The sequence below is a fragment of the Dryas octopetala genome, chromosome 2 (genome assembly GCF_963921425.1).
Source record: "Dryas octopetala chromosome 2, drDryOcto1.1, whole genome shotgun sequence".
Lineage (NCBI taxonomy): Eukaryota > Viridiplantae > Streptophyta > Magnoliopsida > Rosales > Rosaceae > Dryas > Dryas octopetala.
This window is the reverse complement of record NC_141367.1, coordinates 6,418,071-6,442,633: the sequence shown is the minus strand read 5'-3', so window position 1 is coordinate 6,442,633 and position 24,563 is coordinate 6,418,071. Positions and strand designations below refer to the sequence as shown.

Here is a 24,563-nt window from a genome sequence, read left to right as displayed (position 1 = left end):
TAAAGTCAATGACTTTTTCAATACCAAATAACTTGTAAAGACTTTTAAAAAATTCTATTTAAATATAATCAAACTTTAATGGACTCTTTAAAAGTCTTGATTGAATACGATTAGACTTTTTTAATTTTACAAAAGTCAATTAAAATTTTAATTGAATACAAGTGTTAGTGTTTGAGTACATTGTCACTAATTTTTCTTATTTTTTTTATGTGAAAAATAAAATATTTTTGTTTTGTTTTGTGGGAAGTAGATTTTGTTTTTTGTTGGGTCTGAAACTAGATTGACTAGCCGGGAGGGGAAAGAGAGCTGAGATGGAAAATACTTAGCTGACTTAAAAAACTAGTCCAAGTACAGTACAATTACATTGAGTCATCCTTGCACTACTCTTTCTCCGCATTTTTCTGAAACAAACGCAACGCACCTCCGCTTTCTCTCTCTCTCACGCCATGGCTGCTGCGATGAAGATTGTGTTCGGACTGCTAACGTTCGTCACTGTCGGAATGATTATAGGTAGTAACAAATCGTCAATGCAATTTTCTATTGTCTTGATCATATACATACACTTTATATATATATATTTATATAGGTCCACGTCTGTGTGTTAATTCTACGATTTTTTTAATTTTTCTCTTTCCCCGGAAAACTGTAGGAAAGGAAAAGAAAGATTTTGAGTCTTGGTCCTATGTGCTTTTATGTTTGATTCTCCTACATTTTCTCCTGAACCTAACGAAAGCTCCTATCTGGGTTTGATCTGGTTATTGGATTTTAGGTCCATAGTCAAACACGTGTCCTCAGATTCATAATTCCTAAATATTAAAAAGTTATAGTCAACACTAGCAGATTATTCATTGCCATATTTTGGAGTAAACAACTGTAATAATACCTTTGGGGAGATTTATCTAATTATTGTATGAAGTTGATTGAGGATGTGATGCGTTGATTTTTGCCTTTTGGGGCGTGCGGATTGGTAATTATGGTGAAGATTCTAAAGACAAATTAGAAAATAGAATGAATGCATAACATTGTAAGCACACAACTAACATTTTTGATATATGTATGTCCAATATATTGTTGTTCATAGTGCTACCAAACACAAACAAACACCCATTCATATAAAATATATGCAAAGAAGGAATACTTTGTGCTTGTTAATATTTTGAGTGATACCTTAAAGTGCATTTAAAGGTATCTTTGCCATTTAAAATTAAAAGGAAGAGTCCTTTAATATGAACAGATTGTTACAGATGTTTGGCATTATTTGTTTCGTTGGCTCTCAAAATATTTTCTTTCTTTCTTCTTTAGTTTTTTGAAAAAATTAATTTACATAAAATGGTGTCTGTAGGATTATTGACCCTATTAAATGGTATTCTTTTGTTAAATTCCTTCTATTCGCGATAACAAGACACTATTGATTTTCTTAGTTATTCATGGGAAAATCCTCAATTTTCCACGGTTTCTAATGGACTGTTAGTTTGATTTTACCTTTAAAATGTGAAACTAAAGGTTGTGTTCCTTAAAATTGTAACTTCCATGAAAACTTAAATTCATACGCAAGTGTTAGAAAAAATCAAAAAAATAAAAAGAATCACACTCAATTGTGAATGGTAGAATCCAATGGAAGCTTCATATCTGAAACCCCAAGTGTTATTGTATATTATATGATATTCTACAGGTGGGTCTTATATGAGCTAAGCATTCGAAGATCATTTAAAACATGAATCCTTTCACTTGAATGATGTGCTACTTGATTTTCAATAAACCACCATTTTCAGATTGCTCTTTATTTATGTAGTTTTTGGTTTGGGCATTGCAGGTGCTTTGTTTCAGTTGGCATTTATACGAAGATTGGAAGACTCATACGGTATTTTTCAATTGACTAAATTTCTTACATAAATATATTATCCTGTAATTCCCCCATACTTGAATGTTAATCTCATGGTTGTGACTTTGTTATACTTCTTTGAAATATCCTGCTTCTATACTAAGTAGAAGAGCTCTTGATACATTTATTTTATTATATTTTCTGGCTGTTCCTTTTTTATTTTCTTGCAAACATTAATATAGATCAGATTGAATGAGTCTTTTGGGCTGAACGATGGAATCCCTTTTCATCTATTTATATGATTTCTTTGAAAAACAAAATTGTTAAACTGGGTCAGCCATTACTCTAAGAGGCTAGAGGTGATGACATTTTAAATATCATTATTCAAAATAAAGAATAAAAAAATTGTAGGAGATTCATGAAAATTAAGACAATCAAGTATGTACTAGTTTTATGGGTGTTCCTTGGAAACAAACTAAAGCATTTAGAGATGTATCCACTGCATGCTTTTGAGTGAAATTATGCTTTTTCATTCAATCTGCAGTTGTGAAAGTAATTGGTGATTTAGATTCTAGAGTCATAAAAGCTACCATATGAGAGCCTGCAAGAGTATAAAACTTGTTTCTGGATAATGTGGCGCTGAGTCTTGATTGATTTGAATTGAATGATGTAAGGAGGGAAATGCTAGCTGGGCTAATCCCAGCGGGTTGAGCTGCTTTGCTAGGAGAGAGGCAGAAGTTTTTGGGAAGGGGAAGAAAGCTACGGTTGTTGGGGACTGCTTTGTGCTAGCAATATTTTGAGTGGTCTGCTGTGTGCTAATTTTTTAGGATTGTAGGGGAGTAGGCAGGGAGAAGCCTTAGGAGATGGATAGATTTTGGGCCTCACTTTTGGCATCAGTATATTCAGAATTTTGGGATGTTTCGTTCTCATTAATATTTTCTAATTGGAGAGTTGCAGTGGTTTAGTTCTAATGTATGGTTTTTTTTATTTTTTATCGTAGTTTGTAGGCATGTAAGTAAAAGTTTGATAGACTGAACTGTGATGTGTGTACTTTGGTGGATATCTTCATATCTTGTCCATTATGCTTGTAATTTTTTGATTATCAATAAGATTAGTTTCTTACATAAAATAAATTTAATTGGATTGTGTCTGCAGGAAATCCGTGTATCTTTAGTTTTCTTATTTTTTAAAAAGATCTGATTTGATTTTTGTTTTAATTCTACTAATTTGAATGTATTCTGATATGTTTTTATTCTTTTTGTAAATGTTTCTTTTTCCGCTTCCACTATGTTCATATTTCTTGGTTAAGGTGCATATCTTTGGAAGACTAATTTTCTTCATCGATTGAATATTCTTAGTGAGTTTTTCTTTATTTTTGGTCTTATTGACAGCAATAGTCTTAAATGTTTAGCTGAAAAATTTGTGCAATCTTCTATTCTTTAAGGCTGTTTGTCATTGTTTGAGATTATTGAATCTAAAGCATTGTCTTGGTACTGCTTTATTCTTGTAAAATTATATCATATTTATTTTTGTTGTTATCGGTTAGATAATTTTTATATCATGCTAATTTTATTGTCATTCTATTAGATAATTTATTAATTTTATTGTCATTCTATTAGATAATTTATTCTCTTTAGATTTGATCTTTTTTTAGGCTCTGAGTTTCAATCTCCTAGGAGAGTGCGTAAAAGTCTAACTGATGGCTATCTTCAGTTGCCCAGAGGTTGGTATGGCTCTTATCAAGTTTTGTTTGGCAGACAGATGTACCACCACATTCATTCCTTTATTGAGTTTTGAATGAGAAAATGATAATTTGAGTCAATCTATGGTTTCATCTCATCATATTCATTATAATGTGGCGTTGAGCACTAAAGGAAAAATTGTCGAGTTGACATTTTGTGTGGTTGCATAGAATATCTTGAATTTATTTCTTTTATTCATTAGATTTGTCTCTTTCTTGACAGTTTTGAGTTCTTGTATACAGCTTGTGTACTTGGATGATGCCCCTGCCTTTTTTAAATGAAGCTATTTAGTATTTAGTTATGAAAATGAATGAAAAAGTGGATGCATATGGGGACTTGACATATACATTGAATTTCATTGCATTCACAAAGTTTGACGTTTATTTATTGCATTTATATTTTTCAGTAGTTATATAAAATTACTTTATAAGCAAAAACAAACTCCTATGACACAATAGTATGGATTCTATGGGACCGGTATAATGGTCTTAGGGTTGTTAGCCATCTGCAACTCGGAAAAGGGGGGGAGGGGGGTTGTGTGTGGAGTTATTCATAGTTTTTTTTAATTCTTGTAAAATCTTTTTATGAGAAGTTATTCTTAGGTTTTGAATCTTATTAATAAAAAATAAAAGGAAAAACTAGAAATAAACGGCCAGTTATGATCTATGCTACTAAATATTGGCTAATTATTAATTAAATTAAGATGTGATTAATGAGTGTAACAGATAAGTTTATTTTCTCTCTCTCTCTCTCTCTCTCTCTCTCTCTCTCTCTTATTTTTATTTTTTTGTTGTCATTTTGATATTTAAGTTAGTTTTATTCACAAAAGTATGTGTTGAATGTTTTCTTAGAACAAAATAAACATCTATTTCATTCCAAGTATACTTGCAAGTGCACGAATCGCATCAGTAGCAAAGCGTACAAGCACGAGGTCGATCCCACATGGAATGGTTAATACACAACAAATTAATTCAAATAATCAATAGAATAACTAAATGAGGGGTTTAAAGAGATGAAAACACAAGCACACTTCACCACACGCACACACCCTTTATTCTATCTTGCAATGTTAAGTTTTCAGCTGCAAATTAGATAGGCATGCGATAACCATCCAAGGCTAATGACAATTAATTCAAATACAATGTATTAAAGTTTGACTGCTAAAAAGGTTTGATTAGTTACTTTCTCGCAATTGTTCTCCTAATGCATATACTAAGAGCTTTTTGGGCCTTCCTTAATCAGTTAACTTACATGTTCCCTAAGAGCTTTGTTAGGCCGACCCTAGGGCAACTGTTATCCATGTAAGAGTCATTAAGATCTATGAGAACGTCAAACATACACAACATACAAGCTTTGATTATTTCCTTATAGAGGTCGCCCAACCCCATTACCAAGAATAATCCCTTATTCCCTTGTTACTTGTGATTTAGTGTCTTTGATTATGTCACAGCTAAACCTAACAAATAAACTAAATGCAATTACCCTAAGGTGGTCAGTCAAAGGATGCAAACAACTAGTGACGGATTCAAATAGATAATGGCAATTTAATACATGCAAACATCAAACTAATCGATCAAGAGACGAATAAACGATTTGTTAAAGCATGCAAATCCATTAATCAACCTACAACTAACATGCAAGATAGAATAAATAAACCTACATAATTAAATTAAATAAAAGAAAACAGAAACAAATAACAAAATCCCAATTCATATCAATGTAAAATTCAGAAACACAAACTAATATAAAATTCAGAAGCACAACTAAACATAAAATCAGAATTCTAGAAGAAAATTAAAGAAAAAAATGGAGAGGGGCTGCGGCAAGGCAAGGAAGAGAAGGGAACCTCACACAAGCAAGTGGCTCACGGCTAGGGTGAGCTAGGGCTTGCGGCAAAGGGTCCTTCTTCCTTGCTGCCACGCCACTCCCTTCCTCTCTCTAGGGTTCGACTGTCTCTCTCTCTCTCTAACTTTTTGAAAATTAAAAATAATGAAAACTGAAAAATAAACTAGGAGGAGGGGTCTTGAGTTCTGAAGGTATAAGATATATTTATAGAGGAGAAATCCTTGTGAGGCAAGGCTAGGTTACTTGCGGCAGCAGCTAGGGTTACGAGGCATGGGCTTGCGGCAGCAGCTAGGGTTTCGCTTCATGGGCTGCTACCTTGAGGCTTGCGCATTGGGCTTGGGTTGCATGGGTTAGGCGCATGCATGCATGTGTTGTGTTTTTTGTCTCGTCGGAAATTTCTGGAGGAAGCTACAGGTCTGGCCGAGAGCAGTAGGGAGACTGGGCAGTGGAGTAGTTTGGTGTTTTCCTAGTGGGGTACGATTTTGGAAGACAAATAGGACTTGTGCAAGACTTTCCTAGTGTGGGAAGGAGTTCTAAAGGGTTTTCCTTGTGTACAAGGGAATAGAATTAGCTAATAGGTAGATTACCTAATTCTATTAGGATTAGGAATCCATATTGTAATTGGTAAGTCTATGCTCTATAAATAGGCTGCTGCAAGTCTCATAGAAAAATAAGTATAGCTAGAGACTTCTAGGGAAGAAACTCAAAGGGAGACTCAGGTTAGAGACTCAAGGGTGAGTGACTTCAAGGGAAGGGTTTTTTCAAGAGGGAAAAACACGAGAGCTATTTGTGCAAGAGAGAAGAGAGCGGCTGCGAGTTGGGTAGTCTAGGGTTTCAATAAGTTCTTGTACTCTTATTCTATACATAGTGCAGCTGTGATTCTCTAAGGATCACACGGGGACGTAGGCAAAGTTTGCCGAACCTCGATAACAAATCTTGGTGTTCTTTGTGTTTACTTTTGCTGCCATATTGTGTGTTGTTTGCTATATGTGTTTTAACTCTAGAATACATCAAGGACAAGATCACAGGGGGTGTTAATTCACTAGAGCATGCATGCATGACCCATCTGACTTCGGCATCCCATAGGCCCAAAGCCCATTTGACTTGTTGACTTGTCATCTTTGACCCTTGACCATTGACTTTGACTTCCCATTTTGCCCCTCATTTTCATTTGAATTTGAATTCATTTCTTCCCTCTATTCATTTCCATGGGTGTCCACCATCTTCTAGAAGCTTCTGGAACCTTGACTTTATAGAGTTGACTTTGACCAATATTTTCTAGTGTGACTAGGATTTCTTGTAAATGAAGGATTCCTTATCCATTTTGACTTCTCGTAATGACCATATTGCCCCTGGGGTCTCCTAGTGTCATTAGGACTCCTTTCCCTAGTTGGGTTAGGTTTCCTAGTTCAACCAGGATTTCCTGTTCCAATCAGGATTTCTCATTTCTGGCTCCGCAATGATAGCTCTGGACTTGATGTTTCCTAGTGTGACTAGGAATCCTCATTTGACTAGGATTTCTGCACTTTTCCTGGTTTGACCAGGATTTCACTTGTTTTCCTAGTTTGACCAGGAAATGTCCCAAAATGGCTCCATTTGCTTCATTTTCCTATTTCTGCTTCATTTGACCTAAAAACACATAAATAAGACAAGAAACACAAAATATTGAGTTCTAACACTCTAGGTTAAGGAATTAGTATCATAAAGTGATGCAAAATGCACACTCATCAGTATGAAGAAAAATATAAAGCAGAACAGAAACCAATGACTAAATTCCAAAGAGATCAGAAGAGCAAGGTTTCCTATACAATTAAAGTCAAATTCCAAGGCTGTTCAGAAACTCGAGAGTGAATCAAAAGAAAGGCTCCCTGTGATCTAAAAGACAAGGTGCAAAAAATGGAATACTTGAGTGCCCCAATTGGAACATTCAGATCGTCAAAACATTGATTGCCCTTTTCCCCTTCATATACGCCACCAAATACACAAGAAAGTTGTGCACCAACAATATCTGAATTCCCTACTAACTCTATACTATAGTGCCTCTAGGACCATAACAAGTCTGTTACTGAGCCCAACATGACCCACTGGACCAAAGACAAGGAAAGAAAACCAAAACTCGGTGGCTCACCTCACACTGTAACAGAAGGTGCTCAACTAACTCCTTGGTGTTTTTACATATATAACACCTTTTAACCAACATGTTCCTCCTGAAGTTATGAAAGTTGGTAATTCTACCCCAAGCTGAAGACCAAACAATGAAGACCACTGTAACCCATGCTTTGGTTCGCTAGATGGCTCTCCATGGAAAAACTGAATTGTGGGAACCTCTAATTTCTGTCAAAACTACGAACTTCTAACACCCCTTTGGGCCTTACTGTTCATCTAAGCATATCATCAATAGGCTCATTAATATGTTTTGACTCTTTTCTAGGTGTATTCGTCCCCACAATTAGTGCCTAAAGTAAATATAATTTTCTTCTTGTATCCGTCATCACAAATTTTTGCATATGTCTATGCGAAGATGAGCTTGAATTGAGGAGTCAGTATTTGACAAGGTTTATAGTTTTGACTCATTGTATATTGGTTATACTTGTATGTTCAGTTGATTTTATCTATACACGACACCTTCTTTTCTGTTCTTGACGTTTGAATAAGATTCATTGCATCCACAGTTATTTGTAGCCTAATGTACAACGTGCATGCATGATAGAAAAGAGTGATTAACAGGTAATGAATATAACCTTTTTTTAATCTCTCTTTGAGTTTCTAGCATACTAGTTGTTCCTCAGATTAGAAGAAGCTTGATAGAGCATCATTATGTGTGTTGATTTGGTGGAGGTTGCAAACTTTTTCTTTGTCTAATTTGCTTTTATTCTGTTTTGTATTCTCAGGTATTCCTGATTGGAGTAATGACAAAGAAGCAGAAATTTTACGCCTTGGATATGTATGTTTATTGTATAGCTTTAATTTGTTTTCAAGTTCTTTAAGATAATCCCATGCCTGTTGTAAAAGAAAATAAAAAAACTAATATCATGCATCATTTGACATGAAGGACAATGAAAATTGGACATATTAGTTAGCAGAGAATGGAAAATTATTAATTAGGCACCTTGAATCCATAATGTTTGAAATTGATGGACAGTTTTGAAGTATGCTTTTGCAGCATATTAATTTTACTTTTACTATGTACCTTATATAAAGATTTGTTGTTGCTTAGTTCAATTAGATGCGACTCTTCTCATCATAATCTACAACCCGCTGTTGTGTGGTGTTGTAAATTCTTTATGATTTGTGGACATGGAAATGAGTGTCACAATTTAACACAAAGATGGGGTGTTGGAGACAGATATTGAAAGAATAGATGCAAGGACATTTTTATGTATGTTTGCATAATTTGTAGGTCAGCGAAGGTTAACACCCTTAGAAGCTCCTAAATGAGTGTTGATATGGGCTGATGATTGTCCAATTCTCTCTAGTGTCCAGCATGGCATATTTTCCAATGGAAGTGTGTTGCAAATGATTGGAGATTTTTCAAATGATGCAGGTGATATATATTCCTTTATAGGTAATAAAATTCATTAACAAAATGCTACACCAAAAAATCTAGATTCTCAGGAATAAGAAGTATACTAAATAATTGGGCTTCGTTCTCAACAGAATTCAAGGATCTACCCCTTTCGACTATTTTGCTAGATTGGAAGGCAGCTCTAAGATAATTTCCTTGTTGTAGCCTTATAGCTTAAATCGTATGTAGTTAGATTTTCTTTCTTTCAGTGGACCTCTTGTCTACTGTTTGTGTACCTTTTGTTTTGAAAGATCAATAAATTCTGTTTGTTAAAAAAAAAAAAAAAAAAAACCAATTCACAAGAGATGTGAATGAAACATAATGTGAAGAAAGCATCTGGGAATATAAATTGCTATTGAAAATGGATTTTAACTGCAGCGGTGAAGTCTCCATATCTTCAAACGTTCTAGCATTCCCCTCCTTCCATATACACCACAAAAGGTGCAATGGAATTGCTCTCCAGGCATCTGTCTGATTAGAGATTATTACCAAGCCACTATTCTAGCAAGCAAGAAGAACCTAGGCATGAGGCTGCTATCTCTTAGGATACTGTGTACTGCTTGGTTGTATTTGATTTGCTTGTTTCCTAGACTGCTGTTGTTTTGGCTATACTCTCATGATTACTCTCCTAGCCTTTGTTTGAGTGTTTTCTGTTAAAGTGGACTACTTGTTCCCTTTACCTGTATTAGTTATTTATCTGTCTATATATTCGTTCATTTTCCTATCAAAAGAAAAATGAAGTAAAATAAAAAAACCTGGCATCACACATCTTATTCTAGTAACAGAGAAAAGAAAAGACCAAAAGCTTCCTTGCTACAGCACAATGCAAAGGGAGATATATGCTCTAGGCGATATATTAGCCTATATATTGGTTCTGTTAAAAGATCAATTCAGGGCTTTTAGTTATTCTATGTGCTAATGTTTGGCACTCTTTCTTGGGATTTTCTATATAGTAATTTTGCTGCAGGCTACCGTTGGGTGAGTTTGGTAGCAAGTATATAAAGGGGCTTTATTTTGTTTATGGATGTGACTTCCAAAAAATAGTTACACAACACTATAAGTGCTCTCTATTTCTCTTTCTCTCTCTGCATGCAAACATGAAGGACTAATTTTATCTTATTGCAATCATTAATGTGATATTTTGCCTTTATATCATTTCCTATGAAGATTACTTATTTCGACATTGTTTAGAACACCAGTCTTGTGTCAAAGCATCCCTTTTGGTTGCGAAAAGGGAGGATGGAGTTTTTTCTTAATTTTTTATTTTATTTTATGGGTGTTCACTGTCGGTGCTTAAAGCTGGAATTTGATTTTTCTTTTGTTATCCTGTCAATGTAGGTCAAACCTGAAGTGATTAGCTGGTCGCCTCGAATAATTGTACTGCATAACTTTTTGAGTATGGAGGTATGCATATGCCATATAATAGCATCTCCTATTCTTGTTGGCTCGGTGGTGTTTTACTCTTTATAATATTCTTTATGAGCTTGAGTAATTAAAATGGGAATACTACTGATAATAGAAAGTGCCAAAAAATAAGCCCCAAAGACAGTCAAGTACTGAACTTGCCAGCTGAAAAGAAAAAGTGGTTGGTATATTGAAAATTCATGCATGGAATTTTTTTTTGATACCCATAAATTCCCAGGTGAACCCAGATTCGAAACTGGGGCCTCCCGCCGAACCCTACAATCGTTGGGAGGCAGGAAACTTGTACCTTTGAGGAATCGAATCTCAGACCACATGGGAGCAAACCATGGGCCTGACCAACTCGACTAAACCCTTGTTGGTAGAAATTAACTATTTTAAATAAATTCAAATGTGGAAGTATGAATTTCGAATTCATGATAGATTACAGGGTTTGCCTTTACACTTGTGAAATACTGAAATGACATTTGATGTAGGATACTTTTGCAGTGCTTTTGAATTTAGAGGTTAGCCTCTCTCAAGCTCTAAATTCAAATGCACTGTAAGGGGATTGAAGTAATCAAATTAACTTCTCAAAATATAAAATAAGGGCTTTTTATCAACTTACCCACCTGAATTTTGTCCCGATTTTCACTTCATCACCCAATAAAATTTTTGACTCGATGTGGCACCTTAATTTAAAAAAAATTTCAATGTCAGACCTCTGGTAACTTCCGTCCAATTTTCCGTCCATTTTCGGGGCTCTTCTGTCGTTTTAGGTTTTTTTATGGCTTTTTATCACTTTACCCACTTGAATTTTGACCCATTTTTCACTTCACCACCTAATAAAAAAATTGACTCAATGTGATACCTGAATTTAAAAAGTTTTGCAATGTACAACCTCCGTCTGATTTTGTAAAAAATTTCTATTAAAAAATGGTCACATGTGTCGCATGTGACCTATTTTTAAAGGACATTTTGGTCTTTTTATGTCCAATTGTATTTAAAATATATGTGGACAAATGAGATAATGACGTGTCATTTTCTAAACTTTTTAATCCAACAATCATTACACACTTTTTTTTTACCGCACATTCAAACACAATTTCTTTACTTTTTTTTATCATTTTATTTTATTAAAAAAAAAAAAATCTAAAACCAAACACTTCCTTCTTCTTCCCAGATCTGCCATGGCAGCCCCACAGCTCCTCTTTCTTTCTCTCTTCTCCCCTTTCTGCCAGAAAAATACAGCAGCAATCTACCGGCGCCCCTCCCTCCACCACTGCTGACGGTCCCTCACTCCGACCACCTCGTTCCCCCTCCCTCCCTCCTAACCAGCCCCCTCCCTTCTCTCCCTCTCTTTCTCTTTCTCTCTTTCTTTCTCTTCTGAAAATCCACCTCTTTTATCTTTTCTGCACATGTAAACAGTAGCAACCCCAACACAAACTAGTTTTATGTGGAGATCTGGGGGTGATGAAGAAATGGGAGAGAGGGTCTGAGGGGGGTTTGAAAATGAAGGGGTTAAAATTAAAGCCTTATGAATGAAAGAAGAGATTTTTTTGGAGATTAAGTTGTTGGGTTTGGTGGTGGAGTGGAGGTGGGGTTGAGGAGGAAGTTTGTGTAAGTTGCAAGATCCAAGATCTCTGGAAATGATGGAGGTTTCGTGACTGGGTGGGTGCGTTGGGTGAGGGTGGTGTGGTTTTTTTTTTTTGTCTTCCAAAAATAATAATGGATGTATATTAAATACATACACTAATGAGAATGTTTAAAAAAATTAATTCTTAAGTAAAAAAGACATGTGTAAACTTCTTATTGGTCCAAGTAAAGTGGGGTTGCTAAAAAATAAAAAGTTTAGAAAATGACACATGTCATTACCTCATTTGTCCACATTTTAAATACAATTGGACATAAAAAGACCAAAATGTCCTTTAAAAATAGGTCACATGCGACACATGTAACTAGTTTTTAATAGAAATTTTGACAGAATCAGACGGAGGTTGTACATTGCAAAACTTTTTAAATTCAGGTGCCACATTGAGTCAATTTTTTTATTAGGTGGTGAAGTGAAAAATGGTCAAAATTCAAGTGGGTAAAGTGATAAAAAGCGATAAAAAAACCTAAAAAGACAGAAAAGCCCCTAAAATGGACGGAAGTTACCAGAGGTCTGACATTGAAATTTTTTTTAAATTAAGGTGCCACATCGAGTCAAAATTTTATTGGGTGGTGAAGTGAAAATCGGGACAAAGTTCAGGTGGGTAAGTTGATAAAAAGCCTAAAATAAGGAGTGTTAAATTGTAAATTAAATTTACTAGGGAACTATAATGAGAAATGAGAAAAGGTCATTCTCAGTCTCTCACTAAATAAAAGACTTACTATTTGAGTACTACTTTTTGGGGATTAAGTTGGTCGACTACTTTTTTTTTATGCTTATTCAAATCAACGAAAAACATAAAGGTCAGTTGATGCAGCCAAAGTGAGTGCTGAATTGTTAGAAAATAATTATGATGATTTTGGTTAGCCAGAGAAACTGTCCAAACATTAATGTGGAGTCCTTGTCCACTCTTTGTATATTTTTTTGGCAATTAATAAATGTTGTTTCTTTTTCAAAAATAAAAAATAAAAAAATAAAAAAATAATGGAGAATCATATTACCATAAATGTAGTAGCAGTGCAGGGGTGTCCTGGAAGCATTTAAAGTGCAGCAATCAGTGTCAAAATCACTGTGATGTTCAATTTGGGCTTATCTACATTCTTGCTCAATTTTTTTGTCTTCTCTTTCCACTCCAATTCTATATCATTTTCTAACCTTGAATAACAAAGTATTATCACCAAAATTTGTATTCCCTAGTTCTGATAGAAGCTTTTACATTTGCTGATCAATCTTAAGCTGCTAAATGATGAGTGTGTCAATGTTGTTTGGCAGCACATGTTAAATTTTGCTTCTGGTTTGACTATGATGGTTCTTGCTTGATTTTTGAGCAGCTTTAGAATCCTAATCCAAAAAAGAAGCTGCAGAATATAGTTTCTTAAATGTGAAAGTTTTATGGCCATTGCAGGAATGTGACTATCTTAGAGCTCTTGCCTTCCCTCGCCTTCAAATCTCCACTGTGGTGGACACAAAAACAGGAAAGGTATGCTCTCCTTCCCCACTTTCATTTTTTAATTATTATTTTTTTTATTTCGCTGGCTTATCATTTTCTTCTTCTTTTCTTCTCATGATCATACACTTCAGTATCAGTCAACTCTTATATGGATCTTATGGCATGACTTCACTTTATGCTATGGGCTTACTTGCTAGTCCTATTCCATTTTTATGCTATATTTTATTAGACGAGCCACAAATTTACCATTTTGGGTGTTCGGAGAAAAAATGGTTTGATGTTACTTAAAATTGGTTTCTGTATGATCTCATGCTACCAAGGTGTTTAATGGTTTCAACTCTATACTTAAAATGGGTTGAGTTTATAAACTTCAATTTGTGCCCTTATAGGATATAGCTATAATACTTTAAATTACTTTTGTTTTATGTTAGAAGTTCTCAGTACTTATGTCTTTTTATTTCCTTTCTAATATATCTTCCCATGTATTGTCAGTTGCTGGATTTAGTTTGTTATTGTATTTGTTGGGTTTCTTTGTAATTGGCAATGATTCATATAAGTTACATGTTCTTTTCTCATTACATTTTTCACATCTATTCTATAACTCTTTCTTAGTGTGTAGAGAGTGTGGAATGTTGCTCTCCCTTTTCCTTATCCAGAATTTGAAAACAATAATTAATTTAATAGCAAACTCCATTAAACATAAGAGAAAGGGGATTTTGTAAAATCTTTCTGGAAAACAAATGGAGCTTAAGAAAATAAAAATGTGCTTCGTCTGCCCATTAGTTACCTTATCATACTTTCATGGCTTCTTAAAATAGTAGGCATAAGTTGGAGGTTATGGTTTTAGTTACATCCAACTATAATCCAATATAGAGTTTATTAAATGAATTATCATTTTTCCTTTCCAGTTAAGTGCATAGTTGATCATATTGTTCACCATTTTTCAGGGAATAAAGAGTAATGTTCGTACAAGCTCTGGTATGTTCTTGAATCTTGAAGAGAAAAAGTATCCAATGATACAGGTTAGTTTGTTTTGATTTAAATTCTCTTCCCTTTTACATTCTGCTTCATGTTTATGCTGTTTATATTTGCTTAAAGGTGCCATGCTGTAATTCAGGGCCTGTTGATGCAAGCCTTATTCCTTATTTTATTTGAATTTTGTGTTTATCATTGCTGATCTATAGGTTTGTTTTTAATTCATGCCCCCATTCTGTGAATCTATGCATACATCTCTTACTCCTCACATGAAAAGCATCCAAAAAGGCAGTTCGATTTGTTTTTTATTCTGATCTTCTTCAGTGACTAGCATACATCCTTATTCATGCATGATTTCTGTAGAACATACAGAATCATTTATTATTTTTCTCAAATAATTATTGTTTCTTTACCCTTATCATTTAATTTGTTTTTTTCAAACAACAAATAATTATTGTTTCATTACCTTTAAGCTCTGGGGCTTATTCGAATAATTCAAATGCTCTGGTTATGATTATTTGTCTACATGTGTCAATTCATATTCCCCTTTTCCCATAAGTCTTACAGACAGTTTGGGGTCTGCCTCTCTGTTTCTTTGTCTGCACGGGAGTGTGAGTTTTGAATTGATCCTCTTTACTCCTGGATGTTGAGACTCAAAGTTTTCCTTCTTTCAATCTGAACTGAGGAGCAGAAATCAGGGGGAGATTTGAAGCCTTGATTTGCAATGCGTAAACAATTGGTCTAGAGCATATATTACTTGTTGATTTGATTCTTTTGAAAGGTCATTAATGACGGCATTAATTTTTTTTTTTCCCTTCATATTCATTTCTTAGCTTGTTCAAAATGGAGGCAATTTAAAAAATCATGTTGAATGTCAAGAATCGTTTCACAACTCTTAAGCATGGATAGTTGATTCTTAAATGGATGCGAAAGGCTTTCCAAAAATCGTTCCATGAGTGTTTCTCTTTTGCTGCCCAAGAGCGCTTTTTTATTTTTTCTTTTACCAATGTGGCGGCTATTTAGCATGTTCATACAACAAGGAGCAATTGATAATAAATTCAGAGATCTCAAGTACTCCTCAATTACTCGAGGAGTATTATCTCCTTTTAGTGACAAGTGACAAGTGAAAATCAGAGAGTACTTGAGATGAAGAAATATGGAAGTGGTTATTCTGGCCGAGTGATGTTCCAAAATGTTACTTTCAACACCATTCGTATGGTCACACCCACAGCCTTCTTTGTTTTTCTAGGGACACGCACAGCCTTCTACCCAAAAACAAGAAGTACTTTGGAAAGCCTGCATATGTGTCAAGCATTTATTTCCCTATGTCGTGTGTGTGTGTGCGCGCTCGTGTGTGAAATGGAGAGAAAGGGAGGGTGTGGGTAGAGGGAGATTGTCAAGCATGTGCTGTGTCCACTTTTTAGCTTTGAATGTGATGTCTACTTGTATGATTCCCAATCTTTATTCATTTAAGTTAGCATCATTCTTTGTTCTAAAACAACAACCAAAACTCTAACTCTCCTTTTTCTACTCTTCCTCAATCAGGCAATTGAAAAGCGTATTTCTGTCTATTCTCAAGTACCAATAGAAAATGGGGAACTTATTCAAGTTTTAAGGTGAGATTGGGTCAATATAGTAAATTTCATGAACATGTAGAGCAATAAAATTCCGCATCAAGGCTAACATCTGCAGCAGCACAGGTATGAGAAGAATCAGTTTTACAAGCCTCATCATGACTACTTCTCTGACACTGTAAGTTTCTTTACCCCTCGTTTGCAAACATTGGTATACCTTAATTGCAATCATCCTTAAATCCTTTAGTGTTGTAAAATTACAAATCTAAATATTCCTTGTTTCTTTCTTGACAGTTTAACTTGAAACGTGGTGGTCAGCGAGTAGCAACAATTCTGATGTATCTAAGTGACAACGTTGAGGGTGGAGAAACCTATTTCCCTGTGGTAATTTCTTTTTGTGATTTGATGCCTTATTTTATGTTGGTATTCATGATAGATGTATGTTTTGGTTATAACAATGACAAATGTGCAATTTTTTAACCTCAGTTTTACTGTTCTTTTTTTTCTTTTTCTTTTTTTTTTTTTCTTTTTTTTTTTTTGTATAGAACCTTAGTTTTACTTTGATGGATAAAAAGATAAGACTTTTTCCCCCTAAAGCTAATATACTTGCTACCTAATGGTTTCATACTTCCAGAACTCGGGAATAATAGACATGGTTCTGGAGGGGAAAATGGGGTAGAGTGGGGATGGGTGGAAGAATTTAAAAATCCAGTAACTCTTTTTTTTTTTTTTTTGGCCGGATTGGGTCCTTGGAGTGAAGATTTTTACCAAGACAGACAATTCCCTTTAATGACTTGGTGACTAGCCGGTTTTTATGGGTTTTACATTTCGTTATTCTAATTCCAATATTACATCTAACATAATTAATTGCAGTATTTTATGAGATTTAAGTGGTAAGAATTCCACAATTAAGAGATTTAAATTGTAGGAATCCACAATTTAAGGAGTCAAAGAGTCATTGTGGAATAGCTGTCATAAACATGGAGAATTGGTTTCATATGTTTTATTTACACGAGTTACTTGGCAATCACCCATTTGAGGTTTTGTCTCCTATTTGTCTTTTTTAACCTGGGATTTGATTATTGAATTTTCTAAATTATTAATTCTCTTTCCTTCCTCACTCATTCACAGATTATGTGTTGAAATTTGCATTGCATATCGGTGTTTTTGATTGTGTGATTTCAGGCTGGTTCGGGTGAATGTAGCTGTGGTGGAAAACTTGTCAAAGGTTTGTCCGTAAAGCCAGTCAAAGGAGATGCAGTACTTTTTTGGAGCATGGTTAGTTTCCTTAATTTGTTATACCCTTCCTAGACACTTGGATCCACCTTCAATCGTTTAACAATTTTAAAAGATGTCCTTTTAACCTCATTTGAAAAAATAAGGACACTTCACTTGAGTTGCCATTGGTGGAATGCCATGCATTCCATATGCACAAGAGTGTATTAAGTGTACGCGTTCAAAGTCACATGGCACATCATAGAGGAAAAGAAATTGTAAAACAGGATGACATGTCATTGATTTGTTAGAGTAGGTTTAAAAGGACATTTTATGATTTGCATAAAGGACTGAAGCCAAATCCTATAAATTCTTATCTTGAAAGATGATCCTGTTAAAGTTGCAGAGTTTTTAGTGCCCATGAAAATTTTGGAACTGAATACTTCAAATTTTGTTATTGCAGGACACTATTAGTGATACTAATTAATAACTGAGCCCTTTGTTAATAACTTACAAAAAAGATAATGCTGCTTGTTTGCTCAGTTATGGGTACAATATATGCTAGTATAACCCTTTTTTAAGTGCTTTTCATGCTGCACATTCAGAATTTGTGATGGGAGTGGTTATAGATCGAGAGAGTGGTCTGTTGTGACTTGTGAGGAATATATTTTCATATTTCAAATTGCCCTCGAATAATCTCAGAATTTTCATATGATGTTTACAGAAATCCTCATATGATATGTATCATCAAGATACTTGTAATGAATGTGAGAATGCTTCATTTATAATCGATAAATTTTTTGTAATTATGAATATAGGTAGTATTCATAGTCCTCTTAATTGTTCAGACATGGTTCAGACATGGTGGTTTCTGCAGTTAACTGATTTGTCAGGAAAAGGGAGCTAAGCTTATATTAAGATATATAATATATCAAAATGTTATATAAATTAAAAATTGGTAAATGCCCTTTTAATATTTATTTTTTCAGTTTAGCTCCATAGTTAAAATTGAGGCATGGGTTATGGAAAACCAAATCATGGTTTGCCTTATGGTGTGATGAACAGATGCAGTTCATATGTTCTAGCTTTAAATGGAGTAGAGGTTGGTCCAACCTCAATGTATTTGATTTTTTTTTTACTTGCTTCTTTCAGGGTCTTGATGGACAATCAGATCCAAATAGTATACATGGAGGATGCGAAGTACTTTCTGGGGAAAAGTGGTCAGCTACAAAATGGATGAGGCAAAGAACTACCTCTTGATTTCTATAGCTTGCCCCTCTTAAATTATGAGAATTTTGGGGGGGTTTTACTGGGTTTATGACATATATAGCCTAGTGAGCCTGTAGTCTTTAGATACCAGTTACAACTGATGCATAAACCAAGATGAGCATGACCCTTATCAGCCCATCCCAAATGTGATACACAGAGAGTACAATACAGCCTCAGTTTAGGTAGTGGTGGCATTAGACAGCATAATCTAATAGTTGAGACATGGAAAACAATTCACTCAATATTTGATGATAGAAAGTGAAAAATGTAGCATATATGTGCTTCTTTGTATTGAAAATGTATTATCAAATAACGGAAAATATAAAAGATAACTTTTTCTTACATTTATATCTTTGGCAAACATGTATGGCATGACAACTCCTTTGGAAGGTTGATCTCTCTGGGCCATGGCAGATCTGCCATGACTCTCCCACCCGGACCCATCCATCCTCCTTTCCCGTTGCTCTCTCCACCTTGGACCATTGCATAGTGTCTTTAGTGTTATTATCAATTTTTATTAAGTTTGTTCAATATTTTCTACCATCACCCTCTTAATAAGTTCTTACAATTGTTTTTCCTTTTTTCCTTTAAGATTCAGTTTGACATCCTATATTTTAATGAGCAATGCTACCAACTTTCTCCTCCTACCTTCTCCATCTACTTTTTCCCTTCTCTTGATACCAAGTGGATCATGTGAAAGCACTTAAACCAAGTCATTAATGCAGCCAGAAAACTTCAATTATGTTTTACCATATGTTGATGCTAAAAATCTCAGATTCGGATAATTAATCAACAATAATAAAAATGTGAGCAATTTGACCTTAGAATCGTGATGAATACATTGTGCTCCGCTGTTAATCTCTTCTTTGATGCGATTATCGATTATCACAGGGGTGGTGGCATCGATCAAATTTGCGAGCGTAGTTATCTGCATCTCTGGCCATGTATGGCAAAAAATATTCCTGTGTGAGTGCCTTATGTGCGAGGCTTCAACCTCCTGCATGGTTTCCACAGCTCCCGTCGTGGATTGTGGACAAGGCCTATTCGACTTTGCTCAGATTGAGACATCGTAGCAACGGTCCCGAGAAGGATTTCTTAAATAGGACTCCATTGGTGATTGTATATCGAGCCGCCCTCATGCACACTTTTCTGGCTTCGACTGGGTCCGAAGGCACTGTTCCATCTTGTAGGTATCTAGTTATGGGTGTCATCCATTTCGTCTTGGTCTGGTCTATGTTCATCGAAACCGGTCCTTCGACGATACTGGGGATGGTTATCTGTTCAATGGGGACAAGTCGTGTAGCTTCGCCGGCTGATAATGAGGCTTCGCATGCCAGTCGATCCGCCTTCTCATTCTGTTCTCTAGGGACTTGAGAAAATGTTATTTTAGCGAATTCTGAAGCTATCTCGAGTACGAGTCTTTGGTAGGCTTCCATCTTCTCATCCTTAGTCGCATAATCTCTTTTTACTTGATTGATTATAAGCTGGGAATCGCTATACACGTGGAACGAGTGAGCCTTTATCAGTTTCGCGATCCTGAGGTCATTGCCGAGTGCCTCATATTCGGCCACATTGTTAGTTGCGGGAAGTCCAAACGTAATGCGTACTTGAGCTCGATCCCATCAGGGGTTCGTAAGATCATACCCGCTCCAGCTCCTTGCGCGTTCGAAGAGCCGTCCACATACAACTCCCATTCATTCTCGAGATCGGGGGGTGGTATCTTCCATTTGTTCGACTTCAGAGATTGTTTCATGTGCTTTGACCAGGAATTCTGCCACCGCATGTCCTTTTCTGGATGTTCTCGGTTGAAACTGAATATCAAATGCCCCCAGCTTGATGGCACATTTTGTCATTCTTCCTGATATGTCGGGCTTGGTGAGGATGGTTCAGATGGGTTGATTGGTGAGCACTATGATGGTGTGTGCTTCGAAGTATTGCCTTAGTTTCCTTTAAGCTATGATGAGTGCAAGGATTGTCTTTTTCGGGGCACTATACTTGACTTCGGTGTTGAGGAAGCTCTTGCTAGTGTAGAAGATGGGTTGCTGTTGTCCCCCTTCTTCCCTGAACAAAGCCTTACTTACAAGAAGTCTGAGACGAACATGTAGAGGTAGAGCGACTCACCTGGCTTGGGTACTGCAAGAATAGGAGGGCTCGCGAGTATTCTTTGATTTTTCAAATGCCTTTATTTGTGTCTGTTGCTTGTTTTCTTAGAACAAAATAAAAACACATTCTATTCTAAATTTACTCGCAAGTGCACGAATCGCATCAGTAGCAAAATGTACAAGCACGGAGTCGATCCCACAGAGAATGGTTAAATAAACAACAAATCAATTCAATCAATCAATTAGAATAACTAAATAGGGGGGTTTGGGAGTTGGAAACACACACACACACACACACACACACACACATTAAACTATCTTGCAATGTTAAGTTTTCAGTTATCAATCCAAACAAGCATATTCTAACCATTCAAGGCTAATGATAAACCAATTTAAACACATCATATCAAAGTTTGATTACTAAAAAGGTTTGGTTAGTTACTTTCTCACAATTGTTTTCCGAAGACATAATTAAGAGCTTCTTAGGCCTTTTCTAATCAGTTAACTTACATGTTCCCTAATACTAAGCTAAGACAACTGTTACCCATGCAAGAGTTTTTAAGATCTATGAGAACGTCAAACATGCACAATATACAAGCTTTGGTTATTTCCTTGTAGATGTCCTACAAAACCATTACCAAAAACAATTTTTTATTCCCTTGTTACTTGTGATTTAGTGTCTTTGACTATTTCACATATAAACCTAACAAATAAACTAGATGCAATTACCGCATACAACTAGAAAGCGGGTTCTAATAGATAAATGGAATTTGATAAGTGCAAACATTAAATCAATTCATCAAGAGATGGATAAACGATTTGTTAGAGCATGACATATCTGAAAATCAACCTACAATTTAATATGCAAGATAAAATAAACTAAAGCATAAGAAAAATAAATAAACAAAACTGAAAATATATCAATAAAATTTCAATCCATGTTGGTTAACAAACTAATTAAAAGCAAGAAGAATTCCAAAAGAAAAACAAAATAACATCACAAGAGGGGGCTGCAGCACAAGAAAGGAGAAGAAGGGAGAGACCTAAACAGCAGGGAGGCTTACGACAAGGTGAGCTAGGGCTGTAGCAGGGGTCTCTCCTTCTCTCTCTCAAGTCACGCCTCCCTCCCTCCCTCTCTCTCTCTCTCTATCTTTTTTCTGAATTTTGTGAACTGATGGATCCCCTGAATTATGAGAGAATGAAATGTATTTATAGAGGTATGGGTGAATTCCTTGGGAGGCAAGGAAAAGGAGGGTGCGGCATAGGCTAGGGTTTTTTAACCTCATAGGCTGGCGCATTGGGCTTTTAGGGTTTCATTAACTTGTGCACATAGGCTACTTGCATGTACTTGGCGTGATGGGTTGCTTGGAATGGGCTGCAAGCTTGCGCATGGGCTGCCACCTCACCATCTTGTCCCTTTGACTTCACCTAGGCCTATGGCCCATTTGACTTCATGACATGGCATAGTTACCCTTAACCATTGACTTTGACTTCCTATTTCGCCCCTCTTGGATTTGAATTCATTTATTCACCCCATTTGATTTCATGGATGTCCAATACCTTCTAGAAGCTTCTGGAACCTTGACTTGATTGAGTTGACTTTGACCAATCTTTCCTAGTTTGACTAGGATTCCTTGTCCATTTCAACTTCTCATAATGACCATATTGCCCCTAGTGATTCCTAGCATCATTAGGACTCTTTTCCCTAGTAGGGTTAGGTTTCCTAGTTCAACCAAGAATTCCTGCTCCAATTAGGATTTCTTATTTCTGGTTTGACAATGATAGTTTTAGGCTTGATGTTTACTCTTGTGCCTAGGAATCCTCATTTGACTAGGATTTATGCTCTTTTCTTAGTTTGACCAGGAAATGTCTCAAAACGGCTCCATTTGCTCCTTTTTCCTATTTATGCTTCATTTGACCTAAAAACACAAAAACAAGACAACAGACACAAAAGTATCAAGTTCTAACACTTTAGGTTAGGGAATTAGTATCATAAAATGATGTAAAATGCACAGTCATCACACCCCCAAACTTATATTTTGCTAGTCCTCGAGCAAATAAAAAATAAAAAACTCTAAACTGACTCAAATATCCCAACAATTGAATTCATGCGCATAACTATTAATCACATAGGAAAGTAAGGTATATAAATTGTATTCTCCAAATTCTAATAACATTTCAATTAACATACCTTGCTCCTCTATTATCATATATGTCATTCTTGACATAAACTCAAGTGTTAGATTAACAAAACTAAATCAATATATACAAGATAGATTCAACTTTAATCCTCACTATGACATACTCTCAATAATAAAATACTCAAGAATTGGGTTGGTATGTGCACTCAAAAATATATGTGAGAAGAATTAATATGTAACAAAAACAATTAGCTCATATAAGTACATAAAGTAACGACACATTTAGAAAGAAATACCGATCTCATGGAAATGAATCAAAGTGCTTGAAATGAAATCAATGACCGTAGGCTCCCTTCTCAACTAGACTCCACATAAGTATAACACATGTCTCTTGAGATCAGCTAGGGCTTTAGTAGGGTTATAATGAAGGCTTAGGCTAGAATATGATATTGAAAGAAAAGGAACACAAATGGCTAAATACTATGGAATTGCAAAAACAATAGAATATTCTGAGGCATACCTTGCTTCTTTGCACTACACAGCTCAATTTGAACTCTTTTTGCTCACTTCTTTTAAAACGTCTCATCTCTTTCTTTCCTTTTTTTTTGTTTTTCTTTGGGCACGGCATATATACTCTTTCAACTCATTTTTTTGTATTGGCTATGCACATTCATTTATTTTCACCTCAATCAATATGTAAACACATTACAATACCATAGATAGGGTAAAATGGGTGGAGGGGATATAACTCCCCCAAACGTAGGGTTTGGTGTGGGTTAACAAAGACAATAACTTAATAGGCTCAAAATGGGTTACTAAGGATAAAACACATAATGGGTAGGCTTTTAGGCTATGAGTTACACAAACAGGGCCTAAATTCATTTCTCAAGAGTCATGCAAATACAACATGCTTTGTGTAAACAAGAAAAAAGTACTAGCTCATTGACTCATGATTATGTTCATTCCAAGCAATTGATCAAATGAAAGATAATGAGATCAAAACAACGACTCATATGACAATGACAGAATTAGAGTGGCGCACAACACTTAAGAATTTAAAAACAAGGCTCAAAGCTCACTTAGATCATGCAAGTCTACTCTATCATGCATATAAATCATTAGTCATGCAAATAATTACCTAAACTCATATCAACAAGGTGCAATGACATAAAATTGCAAAATATGTTACAGAACACTATTAGAAAGAAAAGAATACCAAATATACACACAAGCTAAACATGCTCATAACAATCATACACAATCAAATCAATTAGTTGGAGACTCAAGACTACCCAAAACAAACAAAAAGACTTAAAAACTTTGTTTCTAAAACAATGTTGCAAACTTCTAAAGATTCGAATCCATCACTAAAGTGGATGAAATCTAAAGAAAAGATGGATTTTGATGTGGGTTTGACACCTTAAGTTTAAAAACAAAAACTCTTCTTTTTTTCTTTTTTTTTTTTAACAAAAAACAATGATAATTGCCTTCCCTCCCAAACTTAAATACATTGCCCTCAATGTATAAGAAATAAATGCATGAATGCTTAAAATAAGTAATAGGAAAATTGCAATTATTCAAAACACACAATTGAAATAGAAATTGTCTTATGAAGCACAAATAAGGAAATTGTTTACTTGCGCATGCAAGTTGGACACTCCAAGGGTAGGCATGGCCTCCTAGGTCTTTATTGAACTCTTGGATTCTTGAAAAAAAAACTTGGGTTGCCTCCCAATCAGTGCTTGGTTTATTGTTTTTCAGCCTGACATTGCCACTCCTCTACTCGCATCCTTTCTTTTTTTTCTTTCCAT

General features: G+C 35.3%; 1 protein-coding gene across 2 annotated transcripts; it reads left to right on the top strand.

Moving 5' to 3' along the window:
* The first annotated feature begins 312 nt into the window (after positions 1-312).
* Positions 313-18,851, top strand: LOC147292752 (prolyl 4-hydroxylase 1). Of its 2 annotated transcripts, none has more exons than XM_086232169.1 (12): positions 313-510; positions 1,814-1,861; positions 3,477-3,545; positions 8,301-8,353; positions 10,313-10,378; positions 13,432-13,506; positions 14,424-14,498; positions 15,997-16,067; positions 16,152-16,203; positions 16,320-16,409; positions 17,211-17,303; positions 18,393-18,851. In XM_086232169.1, the coding sequence occupies exons 1-12, from the start codon at positions 447-449 to the stop codon at positions 18,498-18,500; spliced, it is 864 nt and encodes a 287-aa protein (XP_086088295.1). In that variant the 5' UTR covers positions 313-446; the 3' UTR covers positions 18,501-18,851. The 2 variants fall into 2 exon arrangements, with proteins under 2 accessions (XP_086088295.1, XP_086088296.1); XM_086232170.1 differs by lacking the exon at positions 18,393-18,851 and adding an exon at positions 17,704-17,927.
* The last annotated feature ends 5,712 nt before the right edge of the window (positions 18,852-24,563 follow it).